We start from the raw sequence: 19,155 nt of genomic DNA on the forward strand, positions 1-19,155 counted from the left end.
CTGTCCCAGCCTTCCTCCCCTCCCTCGTCCTCTAAACTGAAGAGGGAGCAGGTCAGGATGAAGGTTCTTGTAATCTCTTCTCAGCAGAAAGAATGTGAAGCACACGATGCTCAGCCTTCCGGGGCCAGCCTGATGGGAGTAGGGTGGCCGCAGAGACTGCTGCTCTGTTCTCCATGGCCCAAAGCCTGTTTCCCAGCAACCCTCAAGCCTGCGGGGGAACACCCGTGAAGAGTGCCGAGCTCTGCCGGTCCTGTCGCTGAGCTTCCTTCGAGTCTCTCTTTGGCTAGCAATGCTCTCTGTAACTCAGAGACCACACACCCTCTCTTGTCAGCATGAGGCAGAGCTGAGTCTGAAGGTCTGAGGGGATGGAAGGCCTGTGTTTGCCCTCAGCACAGTGGCACTGAGACATTAACAAAACAGGTCAGGGGAAGGTGGGCGTGTCAGGTAGAATCCCAGAGGAATTGAGTTAGGGTCTGAAAACTCCAGTTGGTTGCTGTGGAGGTGATGACTTCCACCTCTCATATGCCATCTGCACCCAGAAACCGTTCTGTCTTGGTGGAGTAGGCGCCTCAGCCGTGAGTTCATTCCTGAGCGACCCCAGTGTAGCCCGTGAGAGGGTGGCAGGCATAAAGTGGCTGAGCTTAGTTCTGCGACACTGAGATCTACCTAAGGCTTCAGAGCCGTTGCACAGCCTGGGTCTTTAGCTGGACAAAGAAGTAATGGAAGTGTCCAGGCGTCAGCTGCCCCCTCATGCCACCACCCCTGCCCATTTTGCAATGGTGGTATCTCATGGGAAGGCCTGTCGGGATGGTGGCTTTTGCTTTGCTGGGGACGTAACAAATATTCTCTCCTTCCTTTGTCCCTGCTCAGGACAGGACCCGAGTTGTATCCCCCATTATTGATGTCATTAACATGGACAACTTCCAGTATGTGGGTGCCTCTGCTGACCTCAAGGGTGGTAGGTGTCAGCCGTGATTTGTCTACCTGCTGGCTTGTTCTGTCTGGCTGGGCTCCTGACCTCTGCTGTCCTATGGTCAGCAGTGACACTGACAGCAGGGTTCACAGTGTGGGCTCGGACGGGGTCCTCACAGAAACACCAGCCCCACCCGCCACCTGTTAACCCGTCCCTCTCTCCTGGAGCTGTTACTGCGAGAGCTAGGGGAATGTGCCATGTCCTTGCAGAGAGAGGTGGAGACGCCCAACAACTGAGGGGCTGGTCTGAGAGGCTGCAGAGCTGCTCCCAGCCAGAGGCAGGGCTTGAGACACTCCATGGAATTTAGGATTTGCAGAATGGGCCTGGGACCTGTTTTTGTGTCCTCTGCCTGTTCCAGCCCTTCCTCTTGTAGCCTACACGCCCTGCCAGCTTGCTGCCCTGGAGTTCTGCCATCCTGCTGCTGGCCCCTCACGCCTGCCCACTAGGCACTAGTCCTACCTTTGTGCTCAAGCTTGGATGCTGGCCCTTCCACCCCTCCACCCAAACATAGCCTGCTTCACCATTCGGTGACCTTTGTTTTTGTGAATGAACCGGCATCTTGTAGGGCCACACAGCCTACAAATGTCACCTTCTGGTCACCCTCCAGGAGCCCAAGAGAAATTTGTCCAAGATTTTCCTTTGCTTTTAGGAATTGTTGAGAGTCCAGTGCTTTGCAGGTGGGAGGGAGATCGCATTAGACATGTCAGTGGAGTCATTGCTGCACGCAGATGGAGCAGCTCTACTGTCCCCTGCTCCAGCAGCCCAGATCCCCCAACTCCACAAATAGCAAAGAGTAGGGTAGAAGACAGCTTTTCTTTTTCTTGTTTCCCCCCACACTGTTTAGCTAAACTGGCTTAGAACCCAAGTTCCTCCTACCTTGGCAGTCCTCATGAGTGCTGGGATTACAGGCCCGCACCATCACGGTCAGCCTGTAAGATCTTGTGTCACTGGGCCCTGAAAGGTCTGGTCCAGGCCTGGAGAGCCATGGGCCCCACGGAGGTACTGTGTGCTACACTGTGGTTCTGGGAGCCAGTTGTGATTTATCTAGCTCTGACTTGTCCCTAGGTCCCCAGTCTTATGTGCACAGCCCTTGTAGGTGCAGCAGTGGCATCACACACAGATACCATACTTGTTCTTATACATTTAATGTTGCAAAATCCAAGCCAGGCATGTTGGCATGTCTTCAGTCCCAGCCCTGGGGCGTGGGCTGAGGCAGGAGGACTGCTGCAAGTTCAAGATCAATCTGGACTACATAGCAATCCCCTGTGTCAAAAACCAACACACACACACACACCACGGTTAGAGGGGACAAGAAAGATGGTTCAGAGAGCACGCGCTGTACTTCAGAGGACCTGAGTGCAGTGCCTAGCACTCAAATCTGGTACCCAGGAGCTCCTCCTGCTCCAAGGGCTTCAGCACTCCCTTTGGACTCCATGGGCACCTGCGCCCTTGTGTACATAGCCACACACATTGCTTTGTTGTTGTTGCTGTTTTAAAGAAAACTCAGCCCTGTGTTGCTTTGGCGGACTGAGAAGATTTTACTGTGCGCCATACTCCCCCCACCACACATTCCCGGCCACCCCAGCTGTTCCGTTCCCTCCTCTCGTCTTCATCTTGGGTGGTTGGTTGGCAGTGCGTCCTGTCTTGGATGCTTGTTGTTGGGATCTAGGGTGGGGCAGCCAGGTGAGAGGCCGTGTCTTCTCACTGCTATTTCTTTTCTGGGTCGGCAGGTTTTGACTGGAACTTGGTGTTCAAGTGGGATTACATGACGCCAGAGCAGAGGAGATCCCGGCAGGGGAACCCGGTTGCCCCTATAAAGTAAGTGCAGCACATTGCAGGAAGCCCTCCTGGGGAGAGCCCAGACCTGACCCCTGCAGCAGTGTGCTTCCAGGACACTGGAGGATACTGGGGCTCTGTGCCTCCCACCCTCCAGCATCTGCCACCAGGTCAGACAGTGAGAAAATTATAGGTCCCTTTTCTTACAAGGCTCCTCTGCTGATTCCATGTTGTCTCCTTTTTATGACATAGTGTTTTCTGTAGCAGAGTGGTGTTGTTGGAGACTGCTCATTCGTTTCCAGCCACCCAGAAACTATATTATTTGCAATCCTGTTTGGCCAATAGCTTAAGCGTATTTCTAGCTAGTGTCACATCTTAAATTAACTCATTTCTATAATTTTATATTTTACCATGAGGTTCATGGTTTCCCGGAAAGGTTCCAATGTGTCTGTCTCCTGTGGCGGCTCCATGGCATCTCCCTGACTCCGCCTGCTCTCTCCTCTACCTGGTTGGAATTCCAGCCTTACCCTATTCTACGCTGTAATAGGCCCAAAGCAGCTTCTTTATTAACCAATGGCATTCACAGCACACACAGGAGACTCTCACATCAGAATTGAACTATATGCTATGGCCTTAAGTATTCTGTGCTTACCTCCTAAGTTAAGGCATATAAAAACCGGGGGTCTCAGCCTTTGTGGAACCCCAGGCAGTGACAAAAGCCAGTGGAGAATGAAAGACCCCCTCGGAGCTCAGCAGAGGACAGATGTCAGCCTGTGGTGTGGTCTAACTTCGCCCTTACACCGTCTCCCCCTTTAGGACCCCTATGATCGCTGGAGGCCTGTTTGTGATGGATAAGCTCTACTTTGAAGAGCTGGGGAAGTACGACATGATGATGGATGTGTGGGGAGGAGAGAACTTGGGTATGTACCCTCTGGCCTCAAGTCCACCAGCATCTCCGTGGGGAAGTCTGGGAGGCAGGGTGGCATGCTAGCACTTAGGGAGGCTCCAGAGCAGCCACTCGGTGGGCAGACACGTCCCTGAACACGCATATGTGCATGCACACACATTGACCACAGGGATAACGGTAAGGTGTGTTCCTGGTGACGGTGGAGGAGACCAGAGTTCAGGTCATCCCTGCACAGAAGCCAGGTGCCGTCACATCCTTTGACCTTGGGGTTCAGAATGCGTGCCTCCAGAACTGGAGAAATCTGGCTATTTCCAGGTCTCTGGTTAACTGTAGAATGGTAGTCAGGTTGGGCAGCTGCTGGTTGGGCCCTGACGTTCAGATCCTCCTCCACTGCTTTGATTGTTTTTGTTGTTCCTCTCCCTTCCTCCCCCTCCCCTCCTCCCCTCACCCTTGACCCTCCGCACTCCTAATTTACCAGGAGATCTTGTCTTTTTCTTCTTCCTATTTAGATCCATGTATGTCTCTCTTAGGGTCTTCTTTGTTGTCTAGATTCTCTGGGGTTGTGTGGAGAGCATGTTTGCTAGGAATGGGATGTGGTCCTTCACAGGTGGTCTGCACAGGCGGCTGTCTCCACATCTCGTGTGGCAGATGAAAAGACTCTAGTCAGCTTGTCGGGTTTTGTTTCTTGTTTTCCTTGAAGCCTTTGGTCTCAAGTGCTTGTCATTCAGAGATGACTCCCTCACTCTCCAGAGTTTAGTTTCTTTAGTTAGTACGCAGGTGTGCCCTGCGAGGAAGGGGACTCGAGGGAGGGAAAGCGGCACCACTGTCACTTTGAGTAGTTTTTCTTGTGACAGAGACTTTGATAGTTTCTGTTGGCTTAAAAGAACAGCTTCCGCTATCCTGTCGTTGGAATGTGTCGTTTGAAGTTGAAGTTGATGGAGACATTTCATCTGGTAGGGCGCCTCTGCCCGGCATGATAAAAAGCCGCTTCTAGCTCTGGCTCCATGGGGAGGGAAGGAGGGGTCATGAGTCAGTCTCTTTCCCTTGTTTCGGTGCAGTGTTGGGCTTAGGTGGGCTTGGGTGAAGCTTTCTGAGCAAGAAAGGCTTTGAAGTAGTGAACCTGAAAGGTCCCTGAGCCTCTTCCACCTATAGGTTCCAGGGGCTAGAGCCACCCAGTGGGGCAGTGTGTGTCATGAGCGCAGGAGGCCACAGAGGAACTGATGTGGTTCTGAGAGCACAGGCTGACAAATACACTCAGCCAGTCTCTGTGTCACCCTACAGCGGTTGATTTGTCTCTAAGGTGATCTGGCCTGGAGCCCAGAGAGAAGAGAGCACAAGGTTGATGTCGTGGGCTTTTGTTATATTCTGTTTAATAACCCGAGGGGTTGGGAAAGGCAACCCTTGAGTAGAAGGCCTTCCCTCCTAGGAGGTCTGATGTCCTCTGGTCCCTAGCAGGAGCCCCCTGGGAACACTTGGAGGCTGAACAGAGGGTTTGGGCAGGACCACCAGTCCTGTGGTAGGATGCTCCTCTGCAGAGCCCTACCGTCAGCTCCTTTTGCTGGGTGCCACACAGACTGCTGGCAGTTAACAGTCCATGCTGGTTTGGTGGCTGTAATGCTGGGAGAAGGAGAGTAAGGATGTCTGAGAAATGTCAGAGCATGTCTTCATGTGTGCTCACAAGACAAGACTGCCTGTTTTCCTGACCAACAGTAACTTTCGTAGGAAGCAGTTGCAAAAGGACAAAGGTGTGAGATTCGGGACAGCGCTATCTTTTAGGCAGGCCCTGGTGGTGTTAGGATGGGTGTCCTGTGCTTTCAGTGCCCAAAAGGCAGGCCTCGGGAAGGCGTACTCCATGCCCAGGGTCCACAGGCCAGCAGCAGAGGGGGATGTCAAGGGCTCATATGAAATCAGTTGAAAGGAGCTGCCATGTTCTCAGCCTGGAAAGCAGCCTACCTGGCCTCCAAGCTGCCCCTTGCCAGCTCAGCAGATGCCCTGACCAGAGAGATCACCTTGGAGTCTTCGTGCAGGCGTATTCATACGAGTTTTCTTCTTGAGATACAGGGTGTGTCTTACTCAAAGTTTTATTGGGTGTTGGAAAAGCTGAGAACAATGTCCCAAGTTTTATTGGGTGTTGGAAAAGCTGAGAACAATGTCCTGTATCTGTTCAGGTGGGGTTGGCCTCACAATGCAAGAGAATTGGTTGATGGAATTTCTTCTTCCCAAGCTTGCCCTCCCCTCCCTCCACCCCTGGACGGGGCTCCAGGCAGCACGACCAAGTGACATTCAGACTCCCAGCCCTGCTGCCACGGCAGCACGCTGGCCTGGAAGACTTAGCCCACCACTAGCTTCACAGTTTGCAGAGATCTCTCCTGATTTCTTTCTCTGTCCTGTCGGTGACTGTGCTGGTTCTGTAGATCTCTCATTGTGCTGGCACGTGCTGAGGGGCGTGGCCAACGGCTCAGAGAGAAGCTTCTTCTTACAGACTTCGTGGTGACTTTCAGAATGACACTCGTTGCTCTTCCTGTTTAAACTTAGTTGTCTTGCTAAGGGTGGCGGACTGTCCCTGGTCACTACCCTTGGAACTTGGCGCCTGGACCTGCTGGTACATGAGAGCAATAGGCAAGGATTTTTTATCCCTGGAAGGAAAGCAGAGTGCATCCTGGTACTCAGTGTACAGTAAGTGGTGTGGAGGCACGCAGGCTGTGCACCTGTCTCCATGGACAGCTGTGGTTTGCTGAGATGCACACAACCGTAGTCTGGGAGACTTGTGGGCCAGTGTTTTCCTTGTGTGTTCAGTTTGGGGTGTGCTGTGGAGTTGGCCTTTCCGGATGCATCCGGGGTTTGTGCTATAAAAGGTTCCAGATCCGGTTCCAGAGAAGCAGCCCCTCATTGGTTTTCCTCGGTAGTTAAAAGTGAGCTATGGTAGGTGGCTAGGGCAGGGGTAGCTGTGCCATAGAGATAACAGCTATGGCAGACTGATGGTTGCCAAATTCCCTTCTTGTCAGAAATCTCATTCCGAGTGTGGCAGTGCGGTGGCAGCCTCGAGATCATTCCATGTAGCCGTGTGGGACATGTGTTCCGGAAGCAGCACCCCTACACATTCCCAGGTGGCAGTGGCACTGTCTTTGCCCGGTAAGTTGTCTGCGGTCTGCTCAGAAGATACCCTGGAACTGTGTGGCAACAGTGTCCTTTGACAAGCATGGCCTCCAGGCTGAGAAAGGGTGCAGTGGCCAGTATGCAGGAGGGTGTTCCAATAGAAAAGAAGCTGCCTCAGTGTGCTCCGTGGAGAGCTCAGAAGAGCATTATGGGGGCAGGGGTGCAGATGTGGCCACTAAAGGCGTGGTGTCAAGGGAGTTAGCACTGGGACGGACACCAGGGAGAGGCCACCATGTGATGGTCACAAACCTACACAAATATCTCGCGGAGATGCTGGTTTAGTGCTGTATCACTCATGGGGCAAATAAGACCAGTGTTGTTCTCCCACCATGCACTGCAGTAACAGTGCTGCTGCTGAGTCGTTAGAAAAGCGGCATTGGTGGCTAACTGTCCGGGTAGCTAAGGTGTCAGCCCCTGCCAAGGGCTGTCCTGATGTCCATGTACCGAAGAGTAGGAGAGGAGATGGGCATACAGGAGCTGCCCCAGTCTCATCACAGCAGAGCCCATGGCCTGGCCACTGCTTGAAGCTCCTGCCTCTCGGTGTCATTTCAGTACAACTAGATTTTCGGCATGAGTTCTGAAGGAGCAGACATTGAAACCATATCAGAAAGCAAGTCACACTTCTCTCCAGCCAAGACATCGTGGATCATAACCGATTAGCGATTGGCAATAGATACTAGTAAACAAAAACTGAAAACTGCTTGGTCCAGGCTTTTCCTGGGAATCTTTTCCAGTTCTAAAATGGTAGCACACACCTTTAACCCCAGTGCGCAGAAGGCGGAGCAGGTGGATATCTGTGAGTCTGCGGCCAGCCAAGGTTACATAGTGAGGCCCTGTCTAAAATAACAAACTGAGACCTCATGGGGGCAGACAGTGTGGAACTGGACCTTAGGGAGCAGCCAACGAAACCTCTAAGTCAGACAAGGTATTTCTGATGCTCATCTGGTCACCGCTACGGGGAAGAGAGATTGGGCTAACTGGGATAGGCCGAGGGACAGGCTTGACAAGTTAAGGACTCCCAGAGCTCTGTGTGGAAATGGCATAAGGCTTCAGGCTGCTGAGATGGCGTGCGTTCAGCCTGTCGGACCCAGGAGAACGTTAGTGGCCAGAGTCTGCAGGATGTTTTGGGGGTTCTGCCCAGGGTCACTTGTCTCTCTTTGTGGACCTCTTTAGAGACAGCTGGTGGCAGTGTCATGTCAAGAGGCTTCTCACTGCATGGCAGACAGGAGGGCGTTTACAGCGTCTCGTCTCAGTGGCAACAGTCTGGCCCCTCCCCCACTCAGGGACAACAGGAATATTTATCACTTTATGGGGAATATGGAGGCCCCACATGGAGATGGATTTAGTAATTACAGCTCAGACAACATGACAGGTTTAGCATTTAAAAGGCCTTTACTGTAGAGAAAAAGATTTCCCTGTAGGGCAACCACTGTGCCTGCTGTCTTCATGGAAGAACATGCTAGGCCATGTTTCCTCTGAGCAGAGGACCTGCTGTGTCTGTGCTTACAGCGGCCTTCCTAAGTGTCGTGGATGGGTGCGTGCTTCCTTTATGAACTAGAGCTGAGGACAGCGAGGATCCCCAGACCTGGGGTGTGACAGCCCCACCCCTTCATGCTGTCATTTCTCATCTACCCATGTCTTTCCGCTCAGCCGAAGGCCACATGAAAGAAAGTGAAGCTAAGGAGCCTCCTTCACTTTCCCAGTATGCTACACCCACTCATGCTGTGGGAGGCTGGGACGATCAGAGTCTCAGCGGTCTCTGCTAGAGGCTCCTTATCCACGGCACAGCAGGGACTTCATCTCAGCACATGTCTGTGCTGTCCTCGCAGCTTCTGCTAGGGACACATTCGTGGGCACTGTCCTTGTTCACACCAGCATGGCCAGGTAACTGAGGCCAGAATGGGAGCTGCAGCTCAGGAAGGCGCACTTTGTTTGCAGGAACACACGCCGGGCAGCTGAGGTCTGGATGGATGAATACAAGAACTTCTACTATGCAGCAGTGCCTTCTGCCCGAAATGTGCCCTACGGAAAGTGAGTGCTGTCTGCCTGGTCCTTCCAGTGGGGGCGTTGGGAGCAGGTGGGGTAGCTTGCAGCATCAACAGGCGCCTCTACTCTTTGCCAGCAAGGCCCTGGTGGGAGGTGAGCAGGTCGTGGGCACCAGAGGCTGGACAGACCATGCCTTACCACCTTGGCCACATCAGTGTCCCTGGCATCAGAACTGAATGTGTCTCCTCTCCTCCAGTATTCAGAGCAGGCTGGAGCTCAGGAAAAAGCTGGGCTGCAAGCCCTTCAAGTGGTACCTGGACAATGTCTACCCAGAGCTGAGGTAAGTCCTGCAGGCCTCAGTGCATATTGTGAAGGTTGAGGAACAAAGGTGGTCAGAGAGGTTCCAGAGGCCTGAGGCTTGTGAGGTTAGGAGCCGGCTACCAGGGAGAGCACATGGTGCCACCCCTACAGGTGCCCACAGACCCTGCCCTTACAGAGTTACCGTGCTGTGTGAGCCTTGTTCCTAAGAGGTAGACTAGTGAGACAGAGGCTGTCTCTCCATGGCACACTGTCTCCAGGAGCCAATTCTGGTCCTCGGTCCTCACCCCATAGTTGCCTTCGGCTGCTCCTGCCTTCTTGGTGAGCATAGGGTAAGATTAGCAGTGATGGTGTCACCTCCTCCTGGAGGGTGAATGACAAACGCTCTGCCGAGTGCCGAGCTGAGCCTCAACCCCACTCTTCACTATCAGCTGCCAGGACCTCTGTGGCCCCAGGAGAGGACCAGTGGGCTCTGGCCGCAGATGCTCCCGGTCCTCTCATCTTCAGGGGCCACGCATTTAATCATTGCCACACGAAAGAGCCAGTTAAGGCTGAGCATAAGATGCTTAATCCAACAACTGAAGCCTCTCCAAGGTGAAGCCAAGCTTTTGTCTCCTTAAGAACATAACACTCAACACACAGCCCATCATTTGTGAACATTGACCACTTAACAGATCCTTGCAGACTGCGCCCTCCTGAGCAGGGTCTCTGTCTGTTGGGACCTGACCCCTGTGAGTACCTCTCCCTCAGCAGAGCGCGAGGAAACTTCCGTTCACAGCTGTTTTTGTTGTCTGAGATAGGGGGAGGGGGGGCTCCCTCTGTAGCCCAGGCTGCCTCAACTCTTACAGAAATCCTGCTCTGACCTTCTGAGTGTTGGGACTACAGGCATGTGCCACCACGCCTGGCCCACCTATACTCTTGGGAACCCGGAGGCTATAGCCATATCATGTCAGGGAGTGACAAGAAGCCACTCTGTTTCTGCTGTCTAATTTGAGACCGTGTGCAGAAGAGGCCTTGACGCGTGCAATGAATACCTTTCAGGGTTCCAGACCACCAGGACATAGCTTTCGGGGCCTTGCAGCAGGGAACCAACTGCCTGGACACATTGGGACACTTTGCCGATGGAGTCGTGGGGATTTATGAGTGTCACAATGCTGGAGGAAACCAGGTAGGCGGACAGAATGCTTGCACCTGAGGGACACGGGCAGAAGGTGGCATCAGCACCTGTTGTTCAGGCTGTGACTGCAGGTGTCTCCCTGGCCTCTTCCCGTCAGCTCTGTCACCCCCACTGTAGCCACTCCCACAGTGCCAGGCCTTCATGTGCACCCGTGTTTGTAAACTGCCCGGTCCCTGCTTAGCAGGCTCTCCACGTCAACCTTTTTGGGTGGAGGATCAGTGCCTGCTGGTGGTGAGGAGGTGTTGGGCTCACCCCTTGGCATGCTTGGGACTGGCACACTTTACCACAGCCTCGGATGCCTCACCCCACGGCCCACCTGGGGGTCCATGTGCCCATGGGCTGTGCTGGAAATGTTCTAGAACTGCAGCCAGCAGCTCTCATGCACACGAGGCCTTAAGATGTGTCTGCTGTGAACTGAGTCCTCAATGTTTAACTCTCCTGGGTTTAAATTCAGGCTGCCATGTGTGGCTGGTGGCTAGCACTCAGTGCCTGGAGGGGACACAGAGCAAAGGTGACACCAGCAGTCCCTACAGTGACTTAAGGCCTCTCAGGGTTAATTGAGAGTGAAGCTTTTTGGGTCAAGTGCCACGTGGGTGGGAAACAGTGCTTCCTTGGCTCTCAGCACAATCCTTGCAGCTCTGCTGTTTGGTTTCCAGTGCAGCCTCAGCAGCACACAGGGAACGAGAGAGTTGATGGCCACGCCTTTTAAGGATGGCAGCTCATAAAGGCATCTCTTAAATACTTTACAGATTCAGGTTGCTGAAGGACCCAGCACAGAGGTGGCCAGTCCTGCTGCTTGCGTAGCCAAATCAGATTTGACGGCAGTGTATTTCCCTTCTTAAATAATGAAGGGCCACATGTGCTCTCCCTGGCCCGCCATGGCCGCCTCAGCATCTGCCCACACTTGTCATAGGAAGCAGTGTAGGCCCTCAGCTCAGAGGTCTCCGTAACTCCCCTAACCACAGCAGGTGTGCCTCTAGCTGTTGCCCACACATAGGTGCGGTGGGCAAGGAGTGGAGGTAGCGGGGGTCATGGGCTTCAATATTCTAGAGCTACAGTGCACCAGGGACCCTGAGCTGCGTCTCTACACCCTGGACACGTCTGGAACCCAGCACACTGGGTAAAGAGCAGACACACTTCACTGTCCTACCAAAACACCTGACAGACAGCTAAAGAGAGGAGGGTTCCTGTGTCCTCCCCTCGTGTCTGGAAGCAGATGGTAGGCGGGAAGCAGGCACAGAAGGGCCTACCCCAGTGACTCAAGCCCAGCTCTCTTCCAGGAGTTACTCCTGCTAAGGTGCAATGATACAGAGAAAACATTCCCATTTCAAGGCAGGAATAGAGCCATAGCCAGGAAAGATCAGACCAAAGCCCCAGACCACCCTGCCTCCAGGCTCACTTCTTTCCCCAGCCTCTCTGTCCTGGACACCCCCATCTTCCCCCACTCTCTGCACTGCTACCCTCCCTGCCCCTTCCCTCCACACCCCCCTCGCCTCCTGAACTCCCCAGAGTCAAGCAACCACATGTCCCAGTGGCAGCCCCAATGTGAGTTCTGTCCCCTTTGGGTTTCAGTGTCTTGCTGCCACCAGACTGCCTGACAGTTGATAGCACGGCGTCTCTGCTGACTGTTTTCAGCCGTGTCCTTGTGGCCTGAGAGAGGAAAGGCAGCCTTTGCAGCACTGACATCCTGCATCTTTCTTTTCCCTGCTGAGGGGCACAGAGGTCAGCAGCACCAGAGGAAAGCCAGGATGCCCCCAGGGCCTGGGCAGCTCAGTTTCCCTGTGGGATGCTGGCTGACTGGGACCTCCACTTCTGGATCCTGGAGGCCTGTATGGGTGGCTATACCCTTAAGTGGATCAGATTCTTACGTGACTTAGAAAACGCTGCCTTCTGGCCCTACAGAGCCACTGCCATCCATAAATACGTCATTCCCGCTCTGTCCCCAGTCTTCCATGCTTCTACATGATGTTGTTTAGCATTCAGAGAGATGATTGACAGTCTTGCCCTCTGTGTGCACATGCATATACATGTGTTTGAGTTTTTAAAAGCATAGGCAAGAATATTTAAATACATTCTGACCCAATTTTCTTGTCTGGAAAGTAGACATACAAAGCCCCCGTGCAGCTCTTGTGAAGAGACCCAGGACAGTTTGGCATATAGTGAGCATCCAGTTAGAGGAGCCATGCTCTGTGTTGACGTGTAGATTGTTCCAGCAGAGTTAGGGGAACTCCTGAGTACCAGCAGCAGGTTCCTACAGACATCAGCCCTGTAGATATTTGCTGAGAGCTGCAATACATCATTGATATAATTTTCACAAACTCAGCCTACATTCATAAATCTGTTTCCAAACCAGAGCCATTCCAAAACAATGTGGGAGGAACTGTGGGTGAGAGCAAGACAGGTGACCATGCCCTCCAGCTTGCACTGTGGCCTAAAATACTTAACACGGTTAGTCTTGATAACTGTTAGTTAACTTTTCTGGTTTTGTTTGGTCACGTTTCTTGATACGATTCATTTTTGTCACTGTATTAACTCCTTTTCTTGTTGCTCTGACCAAACACTTGACAGAAAGGACTTGAGGGTGGGTTTACAGTCAGCCCATCATGACCGCGGTGGCTTGCCACTGAGGCTGCCGGAGTGGGACATTCCACGGCCTCCCGTGTGTTCAAACACATTTGCCACTAAAACAAACTGTTCCCAAGGGCGAGCTTAGCAGTCAGGTGGGCGAGCTTAGCAGCCAGGTGGGTGTAAGTCTGCCCCTCAGCTGGGGAAGCTGGCTCTGAGTCAGCCCCTGGGTCCTGAGTCAAGGGTCCCAGATGGTTACAGTCTGACTTGAGGCATGCCTCTGTGGTCTCTTCCAGGAATGGGCCTTGACAAAGGAGAAGTCGGTGAAGCACATGGACCTGTGCCTTACTGTGGTGGACCGGTCTCCTGGCGCCCTCATCAGGCTGCAGGGCTGCCGGGAGAATGACAGCAGACAGGTGCGTCACTCAGGAACAAGGTGGTGCAGGTCCCAGGCTTCCATGGTGTTGACAGTGACAAGGGCCACATGGTTATCTCCCTCACCCTCAGGTCCAGTTGCTGCCATTCATATACTGGAGGGCTCGCATCACATAGTCCTCCTCATACCACAGAGCATTTTGTATGAAATTACATGGTTTATTTTAAACAGAAACATTAACTACTCATTTTTCTTGCTTAACTTTACAAATTCTAATCTAAATGGTTAAACACGTGAGCCTGGGCAAGCACACAGAGGCAGCAGCAGAGCTGCCCACATCCCACAGAATGTAGACTTTGGGGCTTTGAATCCGCTCCTCTCATGGCCAGCTGCATGTACCATGACATTTTCCTGAAGTCCAGGACCACAGCAGCTTCTTCAGCTCCCTGTCAGCCCATCGCAAAGGGAACGGCTGCTCACTTGCTTGCCTGCCCACAGTGCCCTGGGCTATGTGACTGGGTGTTGGGAGGTACATTTATGTCTTACTCGAGATCACAGAATCTTAACCCTGGTGAGAGTGAGGAGCCTCTCTGTATGTTGCTTCTTCCGTTGGGTCCGCACTTACTGAAGCCTTGGAAGCTGGTCTTGGTCTGGCTGGGGATCCCTGGGGATCTTGGACACGCCACCTCTCTGAGCCTTAGGGCAACAGTTGGCCTTAGCCGTGCAGGCAGGCCCTTCTAGCCTATTGCAGGAGGATTCAGCCAGTCTCCCCACAGTCCCTCCCTAGAAGACATGGGGAAACTGAGGCCTGAGGGCTACCAGAGCCACAGCTAAGCCACCTTCCATCCGCCTGATTTCACAAAGAGAAGCAGAGACCCGGTTTCCCAGCTCATCACCACTAGGGACGGGACCGCAGCCATCATCAGTCCGTTTAGATCCGAGGTATCGGAGAAACGCTGGCAAAGGGTCCTCTCTCCCCGGCCATCTCCAGAGTGCTGCTCCCATCTCTGGGTGCCCTGTACTGTGCTCGCTCTCTGAACAGTTGTCTCCATTGTTGTCCTTGTATGACTTGAGTCATACCCTGGAGGATGAACAGGGAAAGCCACTGTCCCCTGCCCCCAGATACGTAGAACACATCCAACTGGCATGGAGGACAGTTCCTGACCACAGCCCAAGTGTCCTTGTGGTGTCCTTGACATAAGGCAGTGATAAAGTGAGACTTTAATCTTGTCTCCCCAACTTTAAAAAAGAAAGCAAGTCACTGCTGTAAGAGTGGACAGATCACCTGCCAGTGTTATTCTTGGCTTCTTAACTGACTAAGACAGGGGAGGCTATACTTGGTCCTTCCGGGTGGTGAGTACAGCCTCACGCCTCCACCTGTGGAAGAACGGATTCAGTGACTCCACTGAGGGCCACCTTTCAGGGACAGCTGTGACCTCAGTATTCTCTTAGCACCCCCTGTCTAGCTGATGCTAGACTATGTGTATATGACAGACGGGGTCCCCCCAGAAGCCAGCATCAGATTCTGTTCACTCCACTCTCTGTCAGGCAGACTCTCGGCATGCTTTCCATGACAATGCAGGGAACACGAGAAAGCCGACAGCATCAAGGACAGGGAGGGAATGAGATTATGCAGGTGGCAGAGCCTCTCCGGCTGTGGTTGCCTTGACTTCCACTGTTGGCAAGGTATCTACGTGAGCCAGGTGGAAGAATAATCAGGAGGGTCAGGAGAGGGCTGCTCGCATCAACCATGCTGGAGGGTCAGCCTCGCTGCTGAGAGGCAGCCTCTTGGCATGTCTCAGTGCGGTGCGTTACTGCTGGCCACTGAGAACAGTGGGTTTCCGGGCATGTGCACTTGTGCATTTGCACAGTCAAAAGGGGAAAGGACGCGGCAAGAGTGAAAATTAAATTCCACGGTGTCAGAGTTTTCAGAAATACTTACTCCAAGAAACTTTAGTGCATGCTTAAAAATTAATTAGAGCCAAGTCCTTGTTAATGGGAAGAGGAGCTGTGGGGAGAAAGAGTGTGTGATTTAAAAAAATAAAACCATAATTGCTTAAGTAGAATGTTTACACTACTTGCTAAACAATAGGATAAGGGCATCCCAGACTTCTTGAGGCTGTTAGGGCTGTGTGCCTGGCAGAGTGGGTTGGTGACTTGCTGGCTAGGGTTGGTTCTAAATGTGCCAGCATTCACAGTAGCATTGTTATGATAACTTGTGCCCCAAGAGTGGGGACTCCTGGGCAGAGAAAGACTGCAGATAGCAGGTGTGTGCCCACCGTCGCCCACAGACTCACACTCCTCTCCCCTGCTGTGCTCTTGTCTGCTGCAGAAATGGGAGCAGATCGAGGGCAACTCCAAGCTGCGACACGTGGGCAGCAACCTGTGCCTGGATAGCCGCACAGCCAAGAGCGGAGGCCTGAGTGTGGAGGTGTGCGGCCCAGCCCTGTCGCAGCAGTGGAAATTCTCACTCAACCTTCAGCAATAAGAGGCCCCAAGGGCCCACCATCCGCCTGCACACCGGCTCAGTTGGAAGATCACATTTTACGTTTCTGAAACTTTCCGCAAAACTATATACCTCAGTGTTCCATCATGGTCTGAAAGTCTTAAGTCTTCAGCGAGGCATGAGCTGGGCTGACAGTGTGCAGAAGAGGAAGTGAGCCCCCAGGGCTCAGGCCAGAGGGTCCCTCCCAAGACTGGCATCCTCTGCCTCCCACTTCCTACTTTCTGCTCACACCCCAGCAGAGGAACAGGCCAGTGCTGGCCAGATGAAGTGGACAAGCAGCGAGCATGTTTATGTTGAGGATGGAGGGAGCAGGGGGCAGGTGCCCTCACAGCAAGAACTCAAAAGTCTCCATTTTGTTTTTCTACCCAACCAAAATCGTGTGTGAACCAGGCATGGTGGCCGATGCCTGTAATCCCATCACTCAGGAGACAGGCAAGACCCTGTCTAAAGAGAAAAGAAGTGATTCCCACAAAGCTGTCCCTCCCTTACAGATTTCCTTGTCTTCCCCTGGCCTCGGCCACTTCCCCTCTTCCACTGACATACTTGCTGTGTTTGCATATGAACTGCTGAGTGGGACTAAATAGAGATCCATAGAAAGAACGATAGCTCCCTAGGCTTCCCCTACGTCATCATCTTGTGACCCCCACAGCGCAGCTCAGCCATGCAGAGGGGCCTGCGCTCCCAGAGCCAAAGGTGACATCACTGTCTCTGAAGCCTCACCAGCCGGTCCATGCTGCTCTGCCAGCTGTAGGCAACCCCGAACTGCTGGCCCCAACCACGAGCATCAATGTTTAACTTGAGCGAGGGACTTGTGGCTGGGTCAGAAAGTCCACTTTGTGTCCATTGTCATCTGTCAACCTACATAGGTTACCTCGTTTGGAAAGTTATTACCTTGAGTTTTCTTTTAAAATTAGATTTCTTTTCTTTAAGAAAACTCAATCCAACAGCTTCTAAATAATGTGAGCCAGCAGGACCCCACTGCCCTGTGACAGACCAGAGACACTGGACCACTGTCACATGCTATCCCTGGGCTCATAGTGGTTTGAGACCCTGTATGTTGGGGTCTTTGGCACTTACTGAGCCCGGCAGAGAACAGAGGACCATCCCTTCAGCATGTAGGTGAGCCCCGCGTGTCTGCAGCCCTGGTGCAGGTGATAGCCCCAGCTGCATCCTCAGGCTGGTGCAGGGACTGTGGGTAGACTTAGAACCACAGGGCCTGGGCATTCACACGGAGGACCCAGGCACATGTCAGCTACAGGGGTGGCCTGGGTGTCTGCCTGGTAGGGCTGCAAGTGTCACACACGAACATCTCAGGTGTCCCCGAGATCACAGGAACCATAGTTTCAGGTGGTCAGAGGTCTAGCCAGTGAGCGAGCGCTCTGCTTCCCACCTGCACCGAAAGGGGGCGTGGCTAGTTTTCTTCTACCTGAGGAGCTCCATCTGTGTACACACCATGACCATGGACCCTCTGTGAAGGCCTGGCCAGGTGCTGACCCTCTGTCTTTTTAACCCCTGCCAAGAAGCCAACAAAAGATGCATTATATCAGACAGGGTGCCCTTGTGTCTGGTTAAGTCCACACATGTCCACCTTCCAAGGTAGGTTCTGAGGAATGTCACTCACAGGTACGGGTGCAAGGCTGTCAAGGACAAGACAGGAGTTGAGGCCAATCATAGTCTACACTGCTAAGCCCTGACACCTCTGCGCTACCCTTATCAGAGTGAGAGCCACAGATGGGAAGCAATGCGGGCTGATTTTAAGTAGGGGTGTGGGTGGAGCTTCCCATCCACACACTGGCACCCCACCCTGTGTGCTCATCACCTTTGTACCATCTGTCTGGCCACCAGGGTGCCACTCAACCCGGCTCTGAACAGAGGGGGACTGGGCAAGGCCCTGCGGTGAGCCATGTTTACATGACAGTGTGCCAAAGTGACTCACCGTGCTTGCGTTGTTTTGTAGTCATCGGGGCTATCCCACCCTCCCACTCCTGTTTTTAAAACTGAAAACTCCCAGGAGCCCTGGGCACACGCAGGCAAGGGTGGTCGTTTTCCGTGGTGGTCCTTGAGTCTCCGTGAAGCTGAAAATGATGGTATCTGTGAGTATGTCTTGCAAATTCAAAATATAGTTTGGTAATTTTTTTTCCAGTTAATTTTTAAAAAGAACTGCTGTACAGAGCTTGTACTTTGTCCATTTTATAGATGGAAACCATCCTTGAAATTGTTTAACTTAAATAAAGAGAAGATACTTTATAGATAATGTCCAGCTCTTGTCTTGTGGCCTCTGTAAGGTGTGGGACCAAGCAGGAGGCTGGAATCCAGCTCTTGCTTCTGGACCCCTCCCTCCCTCCCATGCCTGCCATTATTGTATTCATAATGGCAATTGTTAGTGGGATGGAACTGTTAAGCTGTGCCAGACACCTGCCCAGCCCCTTCAATGCGCTCACACTTCACAGATGCTAAGAAACAGCCGCTGATAAAAGTAGGGACTGACTGAAAGTTGCCTGAATCCCATGCAGCCCACTTTCTGTAATCTACCCTGGACACTTGACTCATACCCCCTAGGGGCCAAATTTTTACATGTAAGTATTTAAAGTGCTCACCAGTCATCTGTGGCATCCCAGCCTGGCACATGCCCTCTAGCACACCTTTGTGTGACTAGCTGTGTATCCAGGAACATAAACATAACCCACTGGCCAGCGGTCTTGCAGTTTGGTCCAAGATAAGGCAGTGACGAGGAAATGCCTGAACCCTCCGAGACCACACTCACTCCGTTATTTGAGACACCAAAACTTTGGCTCTGTGGCCACCTGAGAGGCAAAGGCATTAGCATAGAATTCAGCGATGTCCCAGGACCTCAGACTATCTGAAGAGACTCTAAACCAGATTTCTTAAAGGTCTTCTATCCCGAGGTCTAGCCTGGGTGCTAGCAGGAGGGTTGCAGGATGGATATACAAGAGGTCTCAGCCCAGGGCCAGACACAGAATTCAGCTGTGTTGAACTTATGGGGCATGGTAGCCATGTAGTGGTTTCTTTCAGAGTATTTCAGTGAGGCCCAGAAAGGCATGGACCTTGGAGGATCATGAGGGGCGTCCCTTGGGATCACCACTAGGAGGCATGTGGAATGTGGAGAACCTGACTACAGCTTGCTGAAGGACATCCCAGAAGGCCCTTGTTACCCTTGAGCTGGAGAGTGCTCTTGGAACCATGTTACCTACAAGTGGTTCAAATAAAGATATTCATTATCTCTTGTTACAAGAAATCCAAGAGCCTGGACTTCAGCTCAGCTATGGGCTCAACACTGAACACGCTGCCTGCTCCCCCACCCTCACCCCACCACCATGGTGTGGGACAAACACCTCCGACAGTCATGACACTCCTAGGTGGGTCCCCTAGACTTAGGAGCGTGGGAAGCAGATGG

At 52.7% G+C, this 19,155-nt stretch overlaps 1 protein-coding gene across 1 annotated transcript in view; it reads left to right on the forward strand.

The window, feature by feature from the left end:
* Galnt2 (polypeptide N-acetylgalactosaminyltransferase 2) overlaps positions 1-17,994 on the forward strand; it is a 124,474-nt gene extending 106,480 nt beyond the window's left edge. The window contains exons 8-16 of the mRNA XM_085681892.2: positions 871-958; positions 2,704-2,791; positions 3,566-3,669; positions 6,662-6,788; positions 8,751-8,843; positions 9,055-9,138; positions 10,158-10,284; positions 13,155-13,274; positions 15,567-17,994. Of these exons, the coding sequence (XP_085538018.1) occupies positions 871-958; positions 2,704-2,791; positions 3,566-3,669; positions 6,662-6,788; positions 8,751-8,843; positions 9,055-9,138; positions 10,158-10,284; positions 13,155-13,274; positions 15,567-15,722 (987 nt within the window). The 3' untranslated portion in view covers positions 15,723-17,994. The remainder of the gene's footprint in view (positions 1-870; positions 959-2,703; positions 2,792-3,565; positions 3,670-6,661; positions 6,789-8,750; positions 8,844-9,054; positions 9,139-10,157; positions 10,285-13,154; positions 13,275-15,566) is intronic.
* Positions 17,995-19,155: the final 1,161 nt, after the last annotated feature.

The sequence above is a fragment of the Myodes glareolus genome, chromosome 22 (assembly GCF_982192425.1).
Source record: "Myodes glareolus chromosome 22, mMyoGla1.1, whole genome shotgun sequence".
NCBI classification, from domain to species: domain Eukaryota; kingdom Metazoa; phylum Chordata; class Mammalia; order Rodentia; family Cricetidae; genus Myodes; species Myodes glareolus.